The sequence below is a fragment of the Juglans microcarpa x Juglans regia genome, chromosome 5D (genome assembly GCF_004785595.1).
Source record: "Juglans microcarpa x Juglans regia isolate MS1-56 chromosome 5D, Jm3101_v1.0, whole genome shotgun sequence".
Classification (NCBI taxonomy): domain Eukaryota; kingdom Viridiplantae; phylum Streptophyta; class Magnoliopsida; order Fagales; family Juglandaceae; genus Juglans; species Juglans microcarpa x Juglans regia.
In genome coordinates, this window is record NC_054602.1 from 1223409 (window position 1) to 1243446 (window position 20038).

General features: G+C 35.0%; 3 protein-coding genes across 3 annotated transcripts; 1 reads left to right on the forward strand and 2 right to left on the reverse strand.

Moving 5' to 3' along the window:
- Positions 1 to 3315: 3315 nt before the first annotated feature.
- On the reverse strand, positions 3316 to 4844 carry LOC121265491 (CEN-like protein 2). The gene is made up of 4 exons (XM_041169146.1): positions 4624 to 4844; positions 4417 to 4478; positions 3894 to 3934; positions 3316 to 3773 (listed from the first exon to the last, which is right to left on the reverse strand). Exons 1-4 carry the CDS (start codon positions 4819 to 4821, stop codon positions 3556 to 3558), a joined length of 519 nt encoding a protein of 172 aa, XP_041025080.1. The 5' UTR covers positions 4822 to 4844; the 3' UTR covers positions 3316 to 3555.
- A 4547-nt stretch (positions 4845 to 9391) lies between these two features.
- LOC121265426 lies at positions 9392 to 17049 on the forward strand. The gene is made up of 6 exons (XM_041169056.1): positions 9392 to 9604; positions 14057 to 14319; positions 14426 to 14637; positions 14795 to 15059; positions 16290 to 16617; positions 16849 to 17049. Exons 1-5 carry the CDS (start codon positions 9511 to 9513, stop codon positions 16584 to 16586), a joined length of 1131 nt encoding a protein of 376 aa, XP_041024990.1. The 5' UTR covers positions 9392 to 9510; the 3' UTR covers positions 16587 to 16617; positions 16849 to 17049.
- A 338-nt stretch (positions 17050 to 17387) lies between these two features.
- Positions 17388 to 18211, reverse strand: LOC121265456 (germin-like protein subfamily 3 member 2). Its single transcript, XM_041169096.1, has one exon. The coding sequence runs from the start codon at positions 18180 to 18182 to the stop codon at positions 17517 to 17519; it is 666 nt and encodes a 221-aa protein (XP_041025030.1). The 5' UTR covers positions 18183 to 18211; the 3' UTR covers positions 17388 to 17516.
- Positions 18212 to 20038: the final 1827 nt, after the last annotated feature.

Sequence of the window (20038 nt, forward strand, 5' to 3'; positions counted from 1 at the left end):
GAGATGACAAAATATTGTTAAAATATTATTTTTTATTATTATTATTATTTTAATATTTGAAAAAGTTAAATTGTTTATTATATTTTATATTAGAATTTAAAAAAATTGTAATGATGAGTTGAAATGAATTGAGGTGAATTTACTTTTCAAACGAAGCCTAGAGCATTTCCAGCATTAACAATCTGTGTTCTCAAGACCCGAAAAGTTCTATTCTCCATTTTACTCACCTATTAATTTCTCATTACAGACTTCAAAAACTCTATTTCTTCTCTATTATCTTAAGATGTTATTTGGAAAAATAAATACTAGGAGAAAAATGAGACGGAGAAATTCAGTAAAATGAATAAAGAAATGTGGTTTGAGAGTCCTGCAACGTATGGTATACTGGCCGCTATATATATTTAAAGGAGTTGGGCTACTCTGCCGTTCAGAGTAGCCTGCTCGGTTTGATGCAGTTGTTTTACATTTTTATTTTTTATTTTTTTAATATATTTAAATATTTTTAAAAAATAAAAAAATATATTAATATATTTAAAATTATTTTTTTAATTATTAAATAAATAAATAAATTTTACCGAGCGGTACTCAAGTAGATTGGTAAGATTTTATGGATAAACTAGTTTTTTCCTATTTAAAGAGCCAAGGTAGCATTATATTCGTCGGTTTAGTGAATATTTTATAACGAGTCTGTTTTTTTTGGTTTTTTGAAAAATTATAACGAGTCTGTTGGACATGGGGTTTTGGGTCTTTCAAACATGAGAATTATATTTATTTAACACCTCCACTAATATAAAATAAAAATAATCAGAATTATGTATTTTGGGTTCTTTTCAAATAGAGCACGGCTATACATCAATCGCACTCTCCGTATATTTGATATTGTATTTTTTTTTCTTTCTTAACACGATTTGTTGTGACTACAATGACTGATGTAAATAATTTTTCTTTCAAATAATGGAGTAACCCAAATTATAGCCAACCTTGAAGCTTTACATGAACTCTTATCCTCCGCGCGTCATGTACTATACATAAAAATTAATTAAAAAAAAATCTAAAAACTATCAATTTCAGCAACTCCTAGACGGAGTCACGGACGGTATAGAATCGAATCCATTCCTCAATTACCTTCTTCAATCATATCCTGCGTTGAAAATTATTCAGATTTCTGAAAGATAACCAGTAAGGGATTGTTTGGATTCATGTTGTAAGTGAAAAGTTTGGTTTGAACTAGATGATTGAGTTGATAAGTTTGGATAAGACTAGATGAATAAGATAATAGACTTCATCTTATTTTTTTATTTTATAATTTGGATGAATATAAAATATTTTGACTTTATCTATAATTATTTTAAGTTTATCTAGGAGTTATTAAAAAGTGTTTTAGATAAGTCAAGAGTGTGAAAATCGAGTTATAAGAGTTTTGTAATTATCCAGATAAGAGTTTGAATGAGAAATTGCTACTGTTGAGAAGATTAGTGCCAAATGTCAACATCCCATTAGAAGAGCCACTCGCTACAGAGTCGATCCGTTAGCAGAATCCTACTACAATTCAAATTTATTTCAGATTGTATATTTAAGGGATCATATTGGTTAGGATATGTAGAGATTCAGTTATAGATATTTTTATAACAATTTCCAGTTCATATTTTTGTAAGAAAATTCATTGAAGAATTTTCATGTTATTTCTCTCAAAGAGTGTGATCGCTGATCTAAGATTGAGATAGCGTGATCGTGATTCAGTCATTGAAGTTCTAAGAGAAAAGCCAATGTTTGAAGATTGTCGGATGTTCTGGCTGCTACTGTGGTAGGGTCGTTTGTCTGTCAAGTAAGAATGTCAATTGACAAAAGTTTTGTAATTGAAACTTGCTTATAATTGACAAAGATTTTTTTGGGTATGGTTGTCCCATAGAGTTTTACCTTTAAACAATTATTTAAAGGGTTTCCTTTCGTTACTAATCTTGATGTTATGCAATTCATTTATTTTATGTTATTACTTTATTATTAAATAATTGCATGGTTAACGACTAACCAATTTGTTGAGTAAACTAGTAGATCTTTGTGTTACGTTACATGGACATTTGGATAATTTCAGATCTTATCTCATTTAATTATTACACTTTTTCTAAACTTTCAAATAAAATATAATAAAAAATTTAATTTTTTTAAAATTTTAAAATAAAAATAATATTAAAAAATATATATTATAACAATATTTTATTTAACTTTCAAATATTATTTTATATATCTTAACCCAACTTTCTAATATGCTACCTGCTAAGCATTGAGTAGTAATAAGAATGTTTTAGCTCAAATAGATTTTATAAAAATAAATTTATAAATTTATGAGGTAGTTAGATATAATATATCAAATTATAAAATTATTTTTATTATATAATAGATTTAACTTATCACATAAAAATATATTAATTTATAAATTTACTTTTATCAAATTTATTTATCACTTTAACAGCTCTTCTCAAACACCATACAATATATTTTTTATTATTAATAAATTAATTACACACGTCTTTATTCTTTTGATAGCTAGACAGTAAAAGGGTGATTGACAATTTTGCTAAAAAGAAAAATGTTGTAGACATTATAATCATCTGCCCGTGGATGACTAATCAATCAAAAATTATGATAGGTTATTATTCTCTTATTACCGATTTATTATTTAAGTTTTTATTTTACTTAATAATTAAGAATAATAATCTTATCACTACCCATCAATCAAACCCTACAGTGATACGTTTTTTTTTACCCTACAGTGATACTTGAATTGGCTGGTGATGGGGCTTAATTTGTTATTCAGAATAAAACGTTTGCAGCCATTAATAGGTGCGTATATCATATACAATTACAGCAAAATTTATATAATTTCCTACGCATTGAAACCGTATTCCCATTTATGGTAAACTGTGAAGTGTGAAGGTCGACGACACTGTCAAAAAATGTCCGGCCCACATGGAGCTTTGCACTTCGCACTATACGACATGTAATTCAGAAGACAAGGGAGGTGAGAGAAACGATGGCCGATGTGATACCGATGTACGGTCCTTACTTTTCTTCAAGCTTGGAACCACTCATTCGTAACATTGATGAAATCTCATGGAAACAGTAAAAAAGTTGGACAGAACTGCACGTTGGGTTAGTGCCAGACGTCCTTAATAATATGATTCTGCCATTGAAAATAATAGGCATCATTTTCCACATGTAGAATACAAGGAGATATACATGATACTAGCTAAAATAGTTTAGCCAGAAAAAGATAAAAAAAAAAAACATGAGATTTCACTGGCCGGAAAGCATAAAATGACAGCGTACGTACGTCAGAAATACAGATCAGGGAGTGATTCTTTTTATCTGCATGCTTTATTTAATCACATTATCACATACGTACACGGTAATGGATCGATCTAGGATAGAGATCTAACACTTGAACAAAAGCCTTAAAAGCTAGATAAGTACTCCATTTTATTCTAATAGCTAGGTTTCTGCAGTAACATGGAGTTTTTTTTTTTTTTTTTTTTGCTTCAGTACTTAATTAGCTATCTAGCGTCTTCTTGCTGCTGTTTCTCTCTGCGCATTGAAGTAGACGGCAGCAACTGGGAGGCCGAGATCGTTTTCTGCAGCAAAACTTCGGGTGTTGAAGTTATCCCTTGAAGAAGGTGGCGTTACTGACTGCCTGCGTCTCTGCTTGAACAGAACAAACACAAACCTGTGGATTCCTATATTAGGCTTTGGAATCTCATAGCTCACTACCTCCCTTCCTGTAATGTACAAAAACCCACCAAGAGATCATGAGTTACACTTACAATAGATCAACACCCTAGCTAACTCTGTAACTCTCTTTTTATTGATTTGGAAGATCAGATGATCAATAAACATACCAAATGTAGCATCAGTTGTGCCAGGGATGTCTGTGACCACCCTGCAGATGTAATTTACAGTATTAGTTCTGCCAGTTCTATTTTAACTAGATATAATATTAATTCATACTTCCAAAAGTATATTTCCATCGGCCTTTTGATCTCCTCATGTTGGTTTTCTTTTTAGATCGAAGTTTGAATTTTAAAACTGGTACTAGTACTGTTCTTGATTATTCAGGAGCATATAATTAGATTACATCAATGGTCACGCTGAAACATTAGTACTATATACAAGAGCACAGAGAGAGAAACAAATATATATGTTCTTGCTGTGACAAAGTTAGTTAACCTTTAGTCCTGTATATTAGAAAGGACATATAGGCATGTTATCTTTTCATGCTTAATTAATTTAATTAAGCGCATGACACGAGAACATCATGTGCTAGTATGTCCAGTACTACTACTACAGCCGAGAATTCGTTTAAATTGGCTGTTTGTAATTAAGTTTGTTTTTTGTTGGACAGAGCCAGAGTTTATGGGTTACCAGTGCAGGTGCTCCCTTAAATAAGGATCACTAGGGCCAGGAACATCTGGATCTGTCATGACCTGCACATAAAAGGAACACAAAAAAGGTGCACATAAGCAGTACTGGCCGGAGTTCTATATAGATCAAGTAAATATTAATGCATATGTATATGCAGCAGATAAAAGAGGAGATAAATTAACGGAAGGACTTGATCTTCCAATATACCAGTGTAAAACAAGATCTCATATCGCCCCCCTGAATTTCAACCTTAGGTTTGGTGGCGACTGTGGAAGGATAGAATTCATGCCCATTGCAGACCTGCTTGGTATCGTAAGTGACAGTCATTTTTATGCTTCTCGTGAAAGAATCGAGAACATCTCCAATAACTCTACCAACAATGAGAGGTTCTGACATTTTTGCCATTGAAAGAGCAAGGCAGAAAAGGGAGAGAACTCAGAAGTGATCTAGGAAATAGGCCAGGCAGGTAATAAAATTAAGTTGAGAGTAGTTTGTAGTTGGCATGGAGGCTGAAGCACCCTACTTATAGTACTTTTGAAGTACCTGCAAGTCACTTCAGAGCAAATATTGTGGCTCCAGATTGAGCATAAAAAATAATAGAATAAATATTATGGGAACATCTGAAAAAAGCATATCGCTAGCTAGGCATGTACTCTCTCTCTCTGTAGCTCTCTATCTAATGTGGGGCACATCAAGAGCTGCGTCCCTCGCTTTCTATGAACTCTTTTAACAGTATGTGAAGCCCTGCCTGATCTCATAGTACTGCATGGTCCCTGCAGGGAATTGGTTCTAATTGATTGGCTCATGTATTCCTAACCAATAATAACATCTTGAAACTATTATCACAATATAGCCAAGGGAGGGATCCAGATGATCAAAACACACCATTTTGATCACATCGATGGAGAACGAATTTCATAGAATGTAAGGATTTTTTTTTACAGGATATAGGACATGAGATAGTGAATAATAAATTTTTTTTTTTTTTAAATAATTGTTGAGAGAAGGGAAAAACAGTACTCTCAGCAGTCGGAATAGACATTTTAATGAAGGGTACTACGGAATGTGGCACAAGCTATTCCTAGCTAATTTCCTACGTATGTATACGACGGAGTTTCAAAATTGAGGAGCGGCTAGATTATGATGTAGGGCAATGATGAGAGGAAGATGGCTTTAATAAGTATGGACAAAATAGAGTAAATCCAAATATGCGGCGGGCGTGGGATTTTCCAACTAGCCCTCCCAGCAGACTATATATAGGAGTGGAGACTTGATAATTAATGCTCAATCCCTTGTCACATTGAGGGTTCAAGGCCAAATACTTTCCTAATAAATCCTTCTTTGATGCAAGAGCTGCAGGTAGCGATGCATTAATCATTTGGATCCTTATGAGTTTTTTTGTCTAAACTTAATTAGTTCTAGAGCATGATCGGGGGATTTCATTAAGGTGGACGCGTGGATGATTATTATTGGAGTAGAGAGGCATAGATGTGTGCAGCAAACTGTCATGTCCTTGCTTTTCAAGTGTCATTCCTAATCTCTCTCTCCCTCTCTTCAAACATAAATTAAGGAAAAACAATAAACTTTTATGGATTCTTCTTGAACGTTGATCAAAGCTCATAAGAGCTCGATTGGATGTTAGAAGTAAGCTCAGCTCAGTTTCAGATTTATCTAACATCTGTCTTCAATTAGACCAATTTTAATTTGAGAATTCGTGGGACCCACTGACAAGACCGCCTAAAAAAATCTGACTTTCTCTTTTCCCTCAAAGATAATGGACCCACTGATTTTGTCTCTTTCTCTTTCCCTTCTCCCTCCCCCTCTCTCTCTCTCTCTCTCGATTTCTCTTTTTCCAATTAGCAGACCAAAAAATAAATAGTACACTCTTATTTTATTTTAATTATATTAAATAATATATGACATATTAATTATTATTTAATAATAAAAAAATATATAATAAATGATCATTTAATAATAAATATATTACATCATATTTAATAAAATAAAAATAAGATAATAGTATGATGTATAAAATTTTTTAAAAATAAATTTTATTCATCATTTCATACACCACATATTATATATATATATTTTTTCTCTTATTAAATGTGTGATATATGAATTATGTGTTAAAAACTTTAATAAGTTTAAGAATAACAAAAAAAAAAAATTATAATGTGTAGTATGTGAAGATGATGAATAGCAAACTAAAAAGGCCTTTTAACTCGATTCTCCAGCGATGGAGAGCCCGCTCGAGCGGAAGACAAATGTCTCCAGTGTTGAATCGAGCAATGCTCAATTTGTTGCAACTCAAATTTTTTTCCTTTTTCATTACATGTGTTTTTTTTTTCTCTAATTAAATAAGATATAAATAAATAATAGAATAAAATGTGAGCATGATACTATTATTATTTTATTAATAATTATTTTATTTTAGTTTTATAAATTTAGAATAAGAAAATTTGTATTTATAGTGCTGATAATATTTGTTTTTATTTTTTTGTAATTTTCTTACTTACATTGAGCAAATTTATGATGGAGGCACCATATATTTTTTAACTTTTCATAAATAATATTAAACTCATATTAACATTTAAATATATTTAAAGTCATCTTAAATGAGTCATATATAATTTAATCTACTATCTCAACTTATTACTATGTATAAAAAATTAAACTGAACTCAACTCAATATCTAAATGTAACCTAACCTAACTCTCCGTGAAAGTCATATTTTGCATTTAAGGTTATACTAGAGGAGAGAAATCGTTGAATGGAACTCTTAGAACTTTCCTAAAACACTCGTGCACAAAGGAAATTTACCAGTTCTAGAGATTCTTTCAGAGCTTTAGGGCATAAAGGAACTCCACCAAAAATGGCGAGGAAAGTGAGCTGCGTGAGTGCTTAGAGGTCATCTCAAAGAAAAAGAGATTCAGATCCAAAATGGGAAAGGTTGAAGAAGGTGGATTTTCCATAACTAGAAGCCCAAGTACTTTTTATGTATATGATTATGATCCCATGCTGTACTCTACCTCACCCTCAAGTAATAATTCTCAATTAATAATGCACCATATAATATGCATTCACGCACCATCTAATTTTATTCCCCCCCCTCTAATTAATTCTCTAGTCTTTCGCTTTTTCTCTGTTTTCCTGCACCTTCCTCATCCTTGATCACCCGCGTTTGTCTCCTTTTTTTCTAATATTTTAAGAACAAAGTTTAGCATCGATCGTGATGCTTCCAAGATCCAAGGCTGTGTTTGGACAGTGGAATGATGCTTCCACTACTATTTTATATTTTATTATTATTTAATATTTTATTATTAACTTTTCATCATTTTTTTATTATTATTTATAGATTATCTGAGATCACATTAAATTTACCTTGATATCTTTAAGAAAGAGATGACCCGTATTCTATCAAATGATATAGTTACAATATTTTTAGGATATATTTTAAATTGGGAGTACTTGGGTAAAACAATGTTATTTTTATATGTTCTTTTATAGAAATGTTACTTATTTAAAACATGATTATAAAAAATATTGGATGTGTATTATTTTCTTAATAAAAAATTTAATTCACAAAAAAACGTTAATGTTTTCTAACTTTTTTTCTTATATAGTTAAGAAGCATATCATATATATATATATGTGTGTGTGTGTGTGTTCATCTTTGTTTACTGCGAGTGCAAAAAATAACGCACATTATTACCTGAGGAGGTCTTAAATTTTGTTTACCGGGTTGAAATGCAAACAAAAACAGTATTTTCCATTAGGAAGATATGCTAACGTAGATCACTCTTTTGGGTATGCGGCAACCAGGCTTTAATCTTGATTAAACAATAACGATTGGATTGGGCTTCAGGACGGTTCCGGAGAGGCTTTTTACTCCAAAGTTGGGCCGATGACCAATATCCAACATATCGGATGATGGATGATGGAAGATGATTGGGTGGCTCAGCTGCAATTCTGGAGGTCCGGGATCGGATCTTTTCAAATTGTTCATAAAAATTTATTTTATCCCTCATCTTATAAAATTAAAGAGAAATAACAAGAGAATTTGAAGATAATAATGTAAACTTAAATCTTTAAGAAGTTCAATATCATTCTCTTTGAATTTTTTTGGTTCTACAAATGATTCTCAAGATACCTCTTTATAGGCATAGGAGGGTAAGAAATATAAAATTATAATACGTGAATTGATAAATACATCGATGAATTTAGGAATTTTAAAAGTTGGTATATGAATGAAAATTTTAAAAGTTAGTACATGAATGAACTAGAATTCTAAGTGAAAACTAAACGATCATCCACCAAATTTATGTGTTTATAACACCTCAAGTTATTATTATCATTCAAAAGAAAAAGAAGATTAGAATTGAATAGACACGTGAACGACCCTCTCGTTCTAGAATTTTCTTATTGTTTTTGTTTGATTATACTTTGAAGTGTAACGTAACGTTACAATGTCTAATTGAATTTGTTATCTCCATTAGCTGTATTTGTGCTTCTCTCTCTCTAAATCTTTACAAAAATCTTTCGAGCACTCTCCGCACATTTTATATGGTATTATTTATTTATTTATTTTTCTTCTTTTAACATGATGTACTGCAGCAACAGCAGCTGATGTAAATAATTTTTCAAATCTCTCACGGGACAATTATTAACATCTCTTTCATTCTAATTGCAGGAATCAATTTGACCTAACTATTATATAAGACTGGTTGGCATAACTCTCAGAGGTTGGAATTCGAACTCCCACAAATAATAAAAAAATTAAAAACTATTATATATAGAGATAAGAGTCATGATACTCGTCCAATGAAAAGTCAAAATTACCCACAAAATTTTTGCATTTACACCACTCTGTAAGGTGTTAAATTCAGGAAATAAGTAGAATAAACGAGGCCTTTTTAGTCATGCAAAGTTGTAAAGACAAAGGTATCGGTGGTGAGACTCTCAGCAAGCCCAACATCAAAAACTCAAAACCAAGTGCACAACACTCTCAGATATTTCTCTCTCTCTCTCTCTGGATCTTTGACTTTTGGGGTGATTTTGTTGCTGGGTTTTGGTGGGTAATTTGTGGTGGAAATGGCTGGGGGCGTGAACAGGAAGATATCGGCAGCGTCTGCCAGAGCTCACACCAGAAGAGCTAAGCAAAAAAGTTCCTTTCAGCTTCCCTCAGGTAGGTTGTCTTTCTTTTCGTTTTCACCTGATCCATTGCTGTTATATGATTAAATCTTTCATTGTTCCTCGTTCTTATCGTATATACATCGGAACCATTGCATCGTTTCTATCTTGGTCGCTATTTAATATTTTATTATTGCCAAAGAAAAGAATGCCACAGAAATTAGACTTTTTTTAAGATATCTATAATTTTTCTATATAATTGATCAGTTGATTATTGCGAATTAGATCAATAGTATGCATAAAATGGAATTCACATGCAATTACATTTTAAGTTGGTTTTTATGTAAAGAGTTAGAATTGCGTCTTCTAGTTGGAAATTCAGTTGTTGCTCATGTAAACCTTTTTCTATGTGACGGTGCGGAAGAAAGTTTTGTACTTGAAACTTTGAAATTTGGAACAAATGGGTACCTGTGCATGGTTTTTGGTATCTCATAGTAAACATTCGCATCGTTTTTTTGTTTTATATTTTCATAGTTTCTTTTAAAGTTAAAACTGTTGCAATTGGGAATTTCGAAAGAAATATTTATTTAGTTATTCAATTGAAAATGGCTGAGAAGTAGTAAATAAGAGATCTCACGTAATATTGAGGTTCATGTGTCATTATAAATAGAGATTAAATAACTTAACAAAAAGAAAATCAAATGAGAACAAAAAGTTGTTAAGATTTTTTTTAAGGTTTCCTTGTACTTGAGAAAAAAGAATGAAGTCAAAGATAACTCAAGATTTTACTTTTTTTTTTTTTAAGAAGAGGGACAGTACCCCCAATTTTATTAATAGCCTTCTCTTATGGCGGGGGAATACCTTTTACAATCGGTGTAAGAGCTTTGGGGGTTACATAAATCCCAAAACCAAAACTCTTATAAAAACCTTTCATTCTAAGGAAAAAAAAAAACTTGTACTTACATTAATTGTTCCAAAGTATCTATAACAGAAATAAAGCAAATGTCCAAAAGAAACCATTTCCATCTAAAATTTGGTAAACCAGATTTATCAATAACAAAAATTCCATACAAATTTCTAGGTAATTGTAAAATAGAAGAGAAAGACAAAGTAATACCTGAAGCTCCAAGATTAGCTAATCTGTCTGCCACGCCATTACCTTCTCTGTATATATGCTGCACATCAAAACTTATAAACTTGTTTAAGTCAAGTATATCCTCCCAAAACTTATGAAAAAAAAAAATCCTCCCAAATATTCACATACCTGCAGGGGGCTTTTTCCTATTTCTGTACCAATTAACTATCAGCAATGCATCAGACTCAACAATGACATCATAAAAACTAAGCTGGTAACACAAAGAAAGACCAGCTTTAACTGCAAAAATCTCTGCAAAAACATTTGTGCCAACCCCCAAATGAATGGAGAATCCGTGTTTAAATTGCCCACAGTGACCTCGAACAATACCACCACAGCCAGCAAGCCCAGGATTACCCTCTAAGGCCCCATCGATATTAAGTTTCACTCTACCAGTAGGGGGATTCAACCAGTGAATTAAACTAAACTTTTTCAATTTAGTCTTCAGCAATGGAATTCTCAAGAAACTTAAAATAGAAACATCATCCAACCTTTTTATGCCCCTTGATGGTTTAATCATCAGATTTAATTCATGCAACCATTTCACAATTTTGAAAATAATGCAAGAAGCAGGCTTGATTATACCTTCTTATTTGGCTGAGTTTCTTGCTAGCCACAATTCCCAAAGTATTAAACAGGGAACTAATTGAGCAATTGTATGAATCTGATTTGTCCCATGGAAAACTGACCACCAAGTTAGCAATTTATCTCTCCACCCCAAAGCTGAAAGATCTAGAAGGCCGAAAATCTGTGAGAAGTGATGCCATACAAGATGTAGCAAAATCACAATCATTAAAAACATGTAAATCAGACTCTACAGCCTCGCAGCCACAACTACACTTACAAGCCAAGCTTATGCCACATATTTGAACATTTATGTCCAACGCTACCCCATTATTCCACAATTTCCATACAAAAACAGAAATTTGGAGCGGAAGATTCTTGCAGCAGAAAATAGAGAATGTTGAGTTCTAAGAATGTTCCATGCTGACTGAGTAGTGAATTTACTATCATTTGTATGCTTCCAATAAACTAGGAGGCTAAGAGCATGATACATCAATACAGGATTTTGAAGAATTTCAAGCTTGTCTCTCTGCCAACCAGCAGATTCCAAGGAACTTAAGATTTTACTTAACCATAATTTTTTGATGCATATATATGTAAAACCATAATCCCCAAGGGTTGGCTCAGTGGTATGCTCCATCTATGTCTAAGATTCAAACCCTTGGGGTGCAAACAATTTATAGGGGCCCACATTCCATCGGTGAAAAGCTGATGATTTACTTGATCCATGTGATGAGGATGCATTACATGGGTTTGGGGTTTAACCAGATAAAAGACACGTGCTTGTGCATTCTTCAGAATTCCTCTTCATGAAACAAATATAACTAACAATCATGATATTTTATCTATTTTTTAATGTTCCAAAATGCTTTGTGATACACAATTCAAAATATTTGAAAGTGATTCACATTTTCACAATTTAACAAATATGTATTCCTCCCCCCCCCCCCCCCCCCCCCCCCCCCCCCCCCCCCCCCCCCCCCCCCCCCAACGCCCCCCTCTCTCTCGCTCTCTATATTTTTATGTTATTATAAACATTGAAGGATTGTTTCCTTCAAGTGGCATTTGTTTGCTTGGGAATGGTAATCCACGGTGAAGTTTAAACTTTAAATAACTAGTACAGACATTTGTTCAATACTGGACAGTATTGCACAACTAACTGGGTTATGGTATAACTAGGTTATTGTGTTCAAGAAACAGACTATTTACCTGGAGAAGCACTATACCCAGTATGTGTATTTCCCAAAACCTGTAGCGGGTTTAATATCCCACTTCTTGTGCATCTCACCATAATATATCACCTCATGACTTTTTTTTTTTTTTTAAAAGTGGAAGTATATTAATAAAAGAATAGGCAAAAGCCATGTTCAGTACAAAGAATGCCCTAGCTATGTAGGAGCATTAGAAACAAGGAAATCATGAAAATCTTGGCCACTAAAGTTAACAGCAATGGCCCAAGTACAAAGAGTTCTAAAAAAGAAAGCTTTTAGTTCCTCCATAGTTTTTTCATTGTCCTCAAATGTCCGTTCATTGTGCTCCTGCCATAAACACCACATGATGGAAATAGGCAACATCTTCCATACAGCCTTGATCTGTTGGTTACCTCTTAGATCTGTCCAACTAGCCAACATCTCCACTACAGACTCGGGCATAACCCAACCCAAGCCTAATGTTCTAAATTCCTCATTCCATATCCCTCGAGCTACCTCACAATGTAATAGAAGATGGTCCACTGATTCACCCTCTTTCCTACACATGCAGCACCAATCTGCGATGATCACCCATCGTCTTCACAAATTATCCGTTGTGAGGATCTTACCCAAAGAAGCAGTCCACACAAAAAACGATGCTTTGAGAGGCGCCCTATGTCTCCAAATCCATTTCCAAGGGAACTGAGTTGGAAGTTCTTGTGACAAAGATTTATAATACGAGTGAACCGAGAATAAACCTTTACCTGTAGGTATCCACCACAGTAAATCAACTTGCTGGTTACTACTTTTGAGTGAATACAAGAAGCTGAAAAGAGCTGCAAAACTGTCCAGTTCCCAATCATGTGCCGCCCGGCTAAAATTGATGTTCCATTGATTTTGTTCCCCCATTGTCACCATGACTTCCACCACTGAGACATCATTGGGACTTGCCACCCTGAAAAGAACAGGAAATAGATCCTTTAAAGCACCATTACCACTCCAAGTATCATACCAGAATTTGATCCTAGCCCCATCTCCTAGAAAAAAAAAAATATTGTGTGGCGAGAAAAGACTCCCCATCCTCTTCTAATATGTTTCCACAACCCCACACCATATGCCCCTCTCACTTCATTGGTACACCATCCCCCCATAATTCACCATATTTACTCTCACCTCATGACTTTGAATTCTAGCTTAAAGAACAATGGGGAGTCAGGTCATGAGTTTAAACTCCACTGGGTGTGCATCTTAGCCATCCATTTTTTATATTTATCACCTCTAATTTTTGAACCCGTTAATCACAAACTTATCCTGCTGGAACGGAATTTTCTTTTTACAAGTTGCACACAGGCGTTATTTGAATTGTGCTTGAGAAAACTATGGCCTCAACGGCACAACCTGACAATGGCTGTTAAGACTGTCATACTTTATAGTTTATAAAAAGTCCTTCCTTCTAAATAAATGCAACACAGAATAATCATGTCGTTAGTATAGTTTATATTCTCAGCCCATGGATTTAACAGGTTGATTAGTTTTGTTCTCTCCATAATTTAGTAGAGTTGTTCAATGTTTTATCCAGTCCTTGTGCTGTTTTTTCCTTAAAGCTCAAAATTTGCAGGGCTCTTAAAGAAAACAACAGTTTTGTTTTTGGTGGGGTTTCTAGCATGGGCTTATAAGGCAGTCCAACCTCCTCCACCGAAGATATGTGGTTCTGCTGATGGTCCCCCTGTTACAGCACCAAGGATCCAACTTAGTGATGGAAGGCATTTGGCCTACAAAGAGCATGGTGTGCCTAAAGAAATGGCGACCCATAAAATTGTCTTCGTCCATGGTTATGATTCTTGCAGGCATGATGCTGTTGTCGCCAAAACTCTATCCCCGGTACATTTTCATTGGTTTATTGTAGTTCTATAATTTTATGCTTATCTAAGTTAGATATGATATTCTTAGATTTGTTATTGTTTGAATCAATGGTGGGTTCTTCCAGGATATAGTTGAAGAGTTAGGGATCTACATTGTTTCTTTTGACAGACCTGGTTATGGGGAGAGTGATCCTAACCCAAAGAGAACAGTGAAGAGCATGGCTTTGGATATAGAAGAGCTTGCTGATCAATTGGGAGTCGGATCCAAATTCTATGTAATTGGTTTCTCCATGGGTGGGCAGGTTGTTTGGAGTTGCCTCAAGTACATACCTCACAGGTATGAGTTGTGTTAGCTGTATAAATATATGCAAGAGAAGAGAGGGAGAAATAAAGAATGCCTGCATTTGTTTGTGTAGAGAAAAAAAGAAAGAAAGAGTTTTCTACCTACTGTTTATTCCTTTCTCTTATGCGAGGGATACTTGTAACACTAACAGGCTAGCAGGAGTGGGACTATTAACTCCAGTGATTAACTACTGGTGGCCTGGTTTTCCTGCAAATTTATCTAGTGAAGCCTACAACCAACAGTTACAGCGAGATCAATGGGCACTTCGTGTTGCTCACCATGCACCCTGGCTCACCTACTGGTGGGAAACACAAAAATGGTTCCCTACTCTTAGCGTTGCAGCTCTTAGTCCTGATATCCTTTCTCACCAGGATAGAGAACTCATGTCTAAGCGTTCCGATAGGGAAAACTATGTGGTTAGTATCTAGCTTTTCTTGAAATTTTAACATCTCAAAATTTCTGTCATTTTTTTCTTTATTTAAATGGAAATTACTTCACCTTACCTTTCTGTCAATCTAATGAAAATTGCTGTGGAATGAAGAAGATTCCCAGTGACATCAATTACTAACTTGCTTTCTCACTCCCTGATGGTCTGACAGTATATGTCTATTGATAATTGTTATTTGTGACCAAGAAAAAAATGTTCTTCTGAGATTGTAGCTTGCTTGCAGTCCTGGAGATCTTTGTTATGACACTGATATAGAGAGTGGTGGTATGTGATTAATTGTTGATAGCTTTTTATTGGCACTCTACCAACATTGAGAAGCAAAGATTAAGCTTCTAACAGGGATTTAGAGGATTAGCTTTATAAAATAACAACGAGAGAATCAAAAGCTCCGCCCTCATTGTTCTCTGGGCATTGGTTTGGTTTTGGCCTTCTATGCACAGCTTTCTCTTCTTCTATTTTTCTTTCAAAATTCTACATGAAAAGAACATAGAGGCAGGGTTGCAAAAAAAATTATTGGTAATATATTTTTTTTTGTAGCCTCATTTGTTTGAAAATAACATTAATGGTTCTGAAGGACCTCTAAAAGATCCCTTGGAATGATATGAATTGTGAAAGTATTAGGACATTAAGGGACAGAAATGCTACCGTACTTTTTTGCAACTATATTCATTTACTTGGTTTCTAAAGCTAGGACACTTGAAATAGACGAACTAATCCATAGGGATGCGTCCCATGTACTTGGATATGCCTATTTTTATCCTCAATAAAGTCCTTGTTCTACCATAGTTGCAGAGTATTGTACTATCAGCCCTTGATTTTAAAAATGAATGAGTGTCCCTCTTGTATCAAAATCACAAGTGCTGGTGCACTAATAACAGAATCAGACTTTTGAGACAAGATTAAGCTTTTAGCTCATTTTCTCATCCAATGACTAATTAGTTAAACCGTCTAATGGACACAAGTTTAAATAGAATTTGTGTGTAAAAATGAAGAGATTCTTTTCAGCTTGTTCCAAGTAGATAAATTTATGCAGCATCACCAATAAAGTAGAATGTTCTACTCTCTCTCTCTCTCTCTCTCTCTCATTTTATTTGGGTGATCGATACGGATTTAAGACCAGAATTTCTTGCTATGCTATTATGATTAATAACATTATTTAAAACAAAATGTAATTATTTACTGAATTTGGCTTCCTCAGGCACTGGTAAGACAGCAAGGAGAATACGAGTCCCTCCATCGTGACGTGAATGTTGGATTTGGGACCTGGGAGTTCAGTCCCATGGATCTGGAAAACCCATTTCCAAACAAGGAAGGTTCAGTCCACCTGTGGCAGGGAGATGAAGATATGATTGTGCCCGTTACACTGCAACGTTACATTGTGCAACGGCTACCATGGATTCACTATCACGAGTTAGCAGGAGCTGGGCACCTGTTTCCCCATGCTGATGGAATGAGTGATAGTATCGTCAAGGCAATATTGGTAGGGGAGAAGTAGGCTTCCACATATGTAATGGGCTACCCCCGGTGTGCCCTGTGCATTATTTTCTCCCGATGTGGTAATCTACAATTTCTTTTGACCATTTTGATCTGTTTGATAAATCCTGTACCGGGCATTAGCATTTTCATGGACCGTTGTATTAGACTGCAGTTGCTAATTTGCTACGAAACAATGTAGCCTGAATAATTGATCTTTCGTTCGTTGAGTCTGTTGAGTGGAAAAGTATCATATATCCAAGTAAAGGCCAGAATCGAGTTAGGAATGCCTGGTCAATGCATGGGGTTCATGTTGAGTGGAAGAGCAGGAGCTGGTTGTTGTCAGAAAAAAAAAAACACAGCTAATGACGGAGTTTGTAATGAAAACGTTAAAAAGTTTGGAGTTTACACATGCATGTTATGAGCGTATTTATTTACACCGTCTTTCATGAGACAGGCGAAATTAGTGGGTGACTTTTTGTTCATTAATGGCTTGGTTCCTTTTATGTGTATGGTTATGCTTGCGATCACATCTAGGGCGGTCATCCGCCTTGTACGGGCTCGATAGCATTGATCCCAGCCCAGACCCCGCTCAAAAGGGGGCTCTTTTACTCCCACCCCAGCCCCCATCCCTGCGTGCCTGGGTTCAGCTGCTCCCACCCAACCGCCGGGCGGGTAGGCATGGAAGTCCCATTTGGTTTCTCCACTTGGAAACCCATGTCTTAGGGACAAGTATGAGATTTAAAAATGGCTTATTAAGGCTAAAAAGCAGGAGTAATAGAGGAATGGAACGAGAGACGGAGAAACAGAGGAGCTTGAGAAAGAGATGAAGACGTATAATCAATTTAAAAGACCATATAACCCTTCAACAGTCAACAACCAATAGGTCCAATACCAACTAAAGCAAAAAGTAGTACGTGAAAAATTCCATGCATTCTTTTCACCGTCTACCTCACACCCTGGGATCAAATTTTCTCCTCATCCTCCCAATTTGCTTAGGACTCAATCCAAAAGTCTTCTCTAAGAGCTCCTCATTGATTCCAGATCCAAAAATGGCAGCTGGGATTTTTTGTGACCCGGGATTTTGGCTATTGAAACTACCAAATATGGTTGCCGGCTTATCACCTACATTCATTTGGAAGTGCACTAGACCTCTGGGGAACACCATGACCTCTCCTTCCTCGATTGTTCTAGCAAACACGCGGTTGCCCGAATCCACAAAGCCTGAATACACGCTTCCTCGCACCACATAAGAAATTTCAGTGGCTCTTGGGTGAAAATGTGGTGGATTAATCCCACCAACTTTAAGGTCAGCTCGTATAAATGACATGCCTAGAGTGTTAATGCCAGGAAAGATTGTTGGGTTCACTGGTATGGCTGCCAGGCCTGTGTCTGAGAAGTTGCCGGCGCTCTGCATGCCTGAAAACACAAAATCATTGACCGTGGCCTCGGATGAATTCTTGCATGGGAGAATAGCAAGGTGGGCAATTCTTACTGAACCGTATCTTGGGTTTGGTATGCAAAAATCCTGAACTGGGTCGGGGTCTGAGGCCGAAATTATAACACAATGGAGGGAGAATGCTAATGTAACAAACAAGATTGATAAATGTGGGGACATTTTCTATGCTAACTTCTTTTGATCAATAGGATTATGAGTTCAGGTTTAGATGGGATTTAAATTTATAGAGGCAGATAAGATTTGAAAAGTACTAGAATGCCCTTACTTTTTAACCTAAGTAGGCAGGCCACTTAATGGATTAGATTATAAGAACATAGGATTTGAGAATTTCATTTGCGAGATTCAATGAATATGTATAAGAAGCTGATACAATACAATAATCTAATCTGTGTCCCACCATTAATAATCTCCTGATCTGCCTATACGAGCCACTAGCTTATTGATCATCATTTGAATAAGTGGGATTTTCACGCCATGTCAGACACGTTGTTGACAACCATAATAGGTTCTCGATGTCTTTTTTCACGTGACTAAAGGTGACTGTATTCATGTATTAATTTACATGACATATGATGAAATAATCCCCTAAAAGTCTAATGTATAACCAGGTACAAACGATCGAATAGGACCATAAATACTCATACTATGGTATGTTTGGCGTTACCCTTTGCTTGGGAGTGAAGGGATAAGAGGCCAATGAATCATGGGTTTCTCAGAATTGCGACTCCAAAAGGAAAGTAGAAGAAGAAGGAGAAAGTCATGAACTGTGCCGTTTTCGGTTCGATCGATGACATGCTTTTGATACTTCTGAATGCTTAAACTTGAAGCAATAACATTCAGCCCCTTGTCCTTTTTCCTTCACGTGGATGCAGCATTGGATCAAAAGGCTGCCCAATCAGGCGTGATTACCGTCTACATAGCAATGTTGTGGGATTATTTGAAATCGCTATGGGCAGTTCATACATAGCTTCTCCATTCATTTGGGGATTGATACAAATATTTTTGCAATTAAAGATGGTCTCTCTGTGTTACCAGCTGGATTTTTATGACGTCATTGTTGAATCAGATACTACTTTGATGGTAGTTAACTGGTATAAAAATAAAAAAAAGCTCTCCTTGTAGGTATGTGGACCTTTTTGGGAAGATACACTTGATTTTAATAAATTTTTAAGTTTTGATATGCAATATATATGGAGAAGGTAATGGCACGGCAGATAGTTTAGCTAATCTTAGAGTAACAGGTATTACTTTGTCTTTTTCTTCTACTTCACAATTACTTCGGCAATTGTATGGACTTTTTGTTACTGATAAATCTGGTTTGTCAAACTTTAGATGAAAATAGCATTTTTTTAGACACTAGCTTTATATTCTTCTATTATACTAGATAACTTGAAACAATTATTGTACGTATTAGTTTTCTTAGAATATATGAGGCTTTAGTTTCGAGATTTATGTAATCCCCAAAGCTCTTTCCTAGTTTGTATAAAATAATCCTCCACAATAAAAGAGGATAACCAATAAAATTGGGATTACCTTCCTCTTCTAAAAAAAAAATAGCAGTTGACAAGCTATCAAAGTAGTTAATGACATCATAAACCAACATGTACATACTTCGTATAATTCCTACCCATTATAAGAAACGACTTAAGCTAGCCCACATACTAGTCAAATGATCGGCCCCCTGGTAGCTTACAGTACTCAAATTCATGGTTTGGGGTTGAAAATGCTGGCGTGCTTATAATTTTTCCAGCATCACAAGGAATTAGAACGAAGGGACGTAATTTGGGTGAAACAGGGTTTGTTTGTAAAACTAGGGAAGTTGATATTTGTTTGCTCTCCGAAAAAAGAAAAACGTGTTAAGAATAGGGTTTGAAGCGATGGATAAGATTATTCTAAGGAATCGATCACCTCCCTAGCTCGCTTCAATGGCATCTGAATAACTAATGCAATATTAGTAGGACTTATTCGATTGTTCCAAAAAATAATATATATCATCGGCATGCCCTTTGGGGACT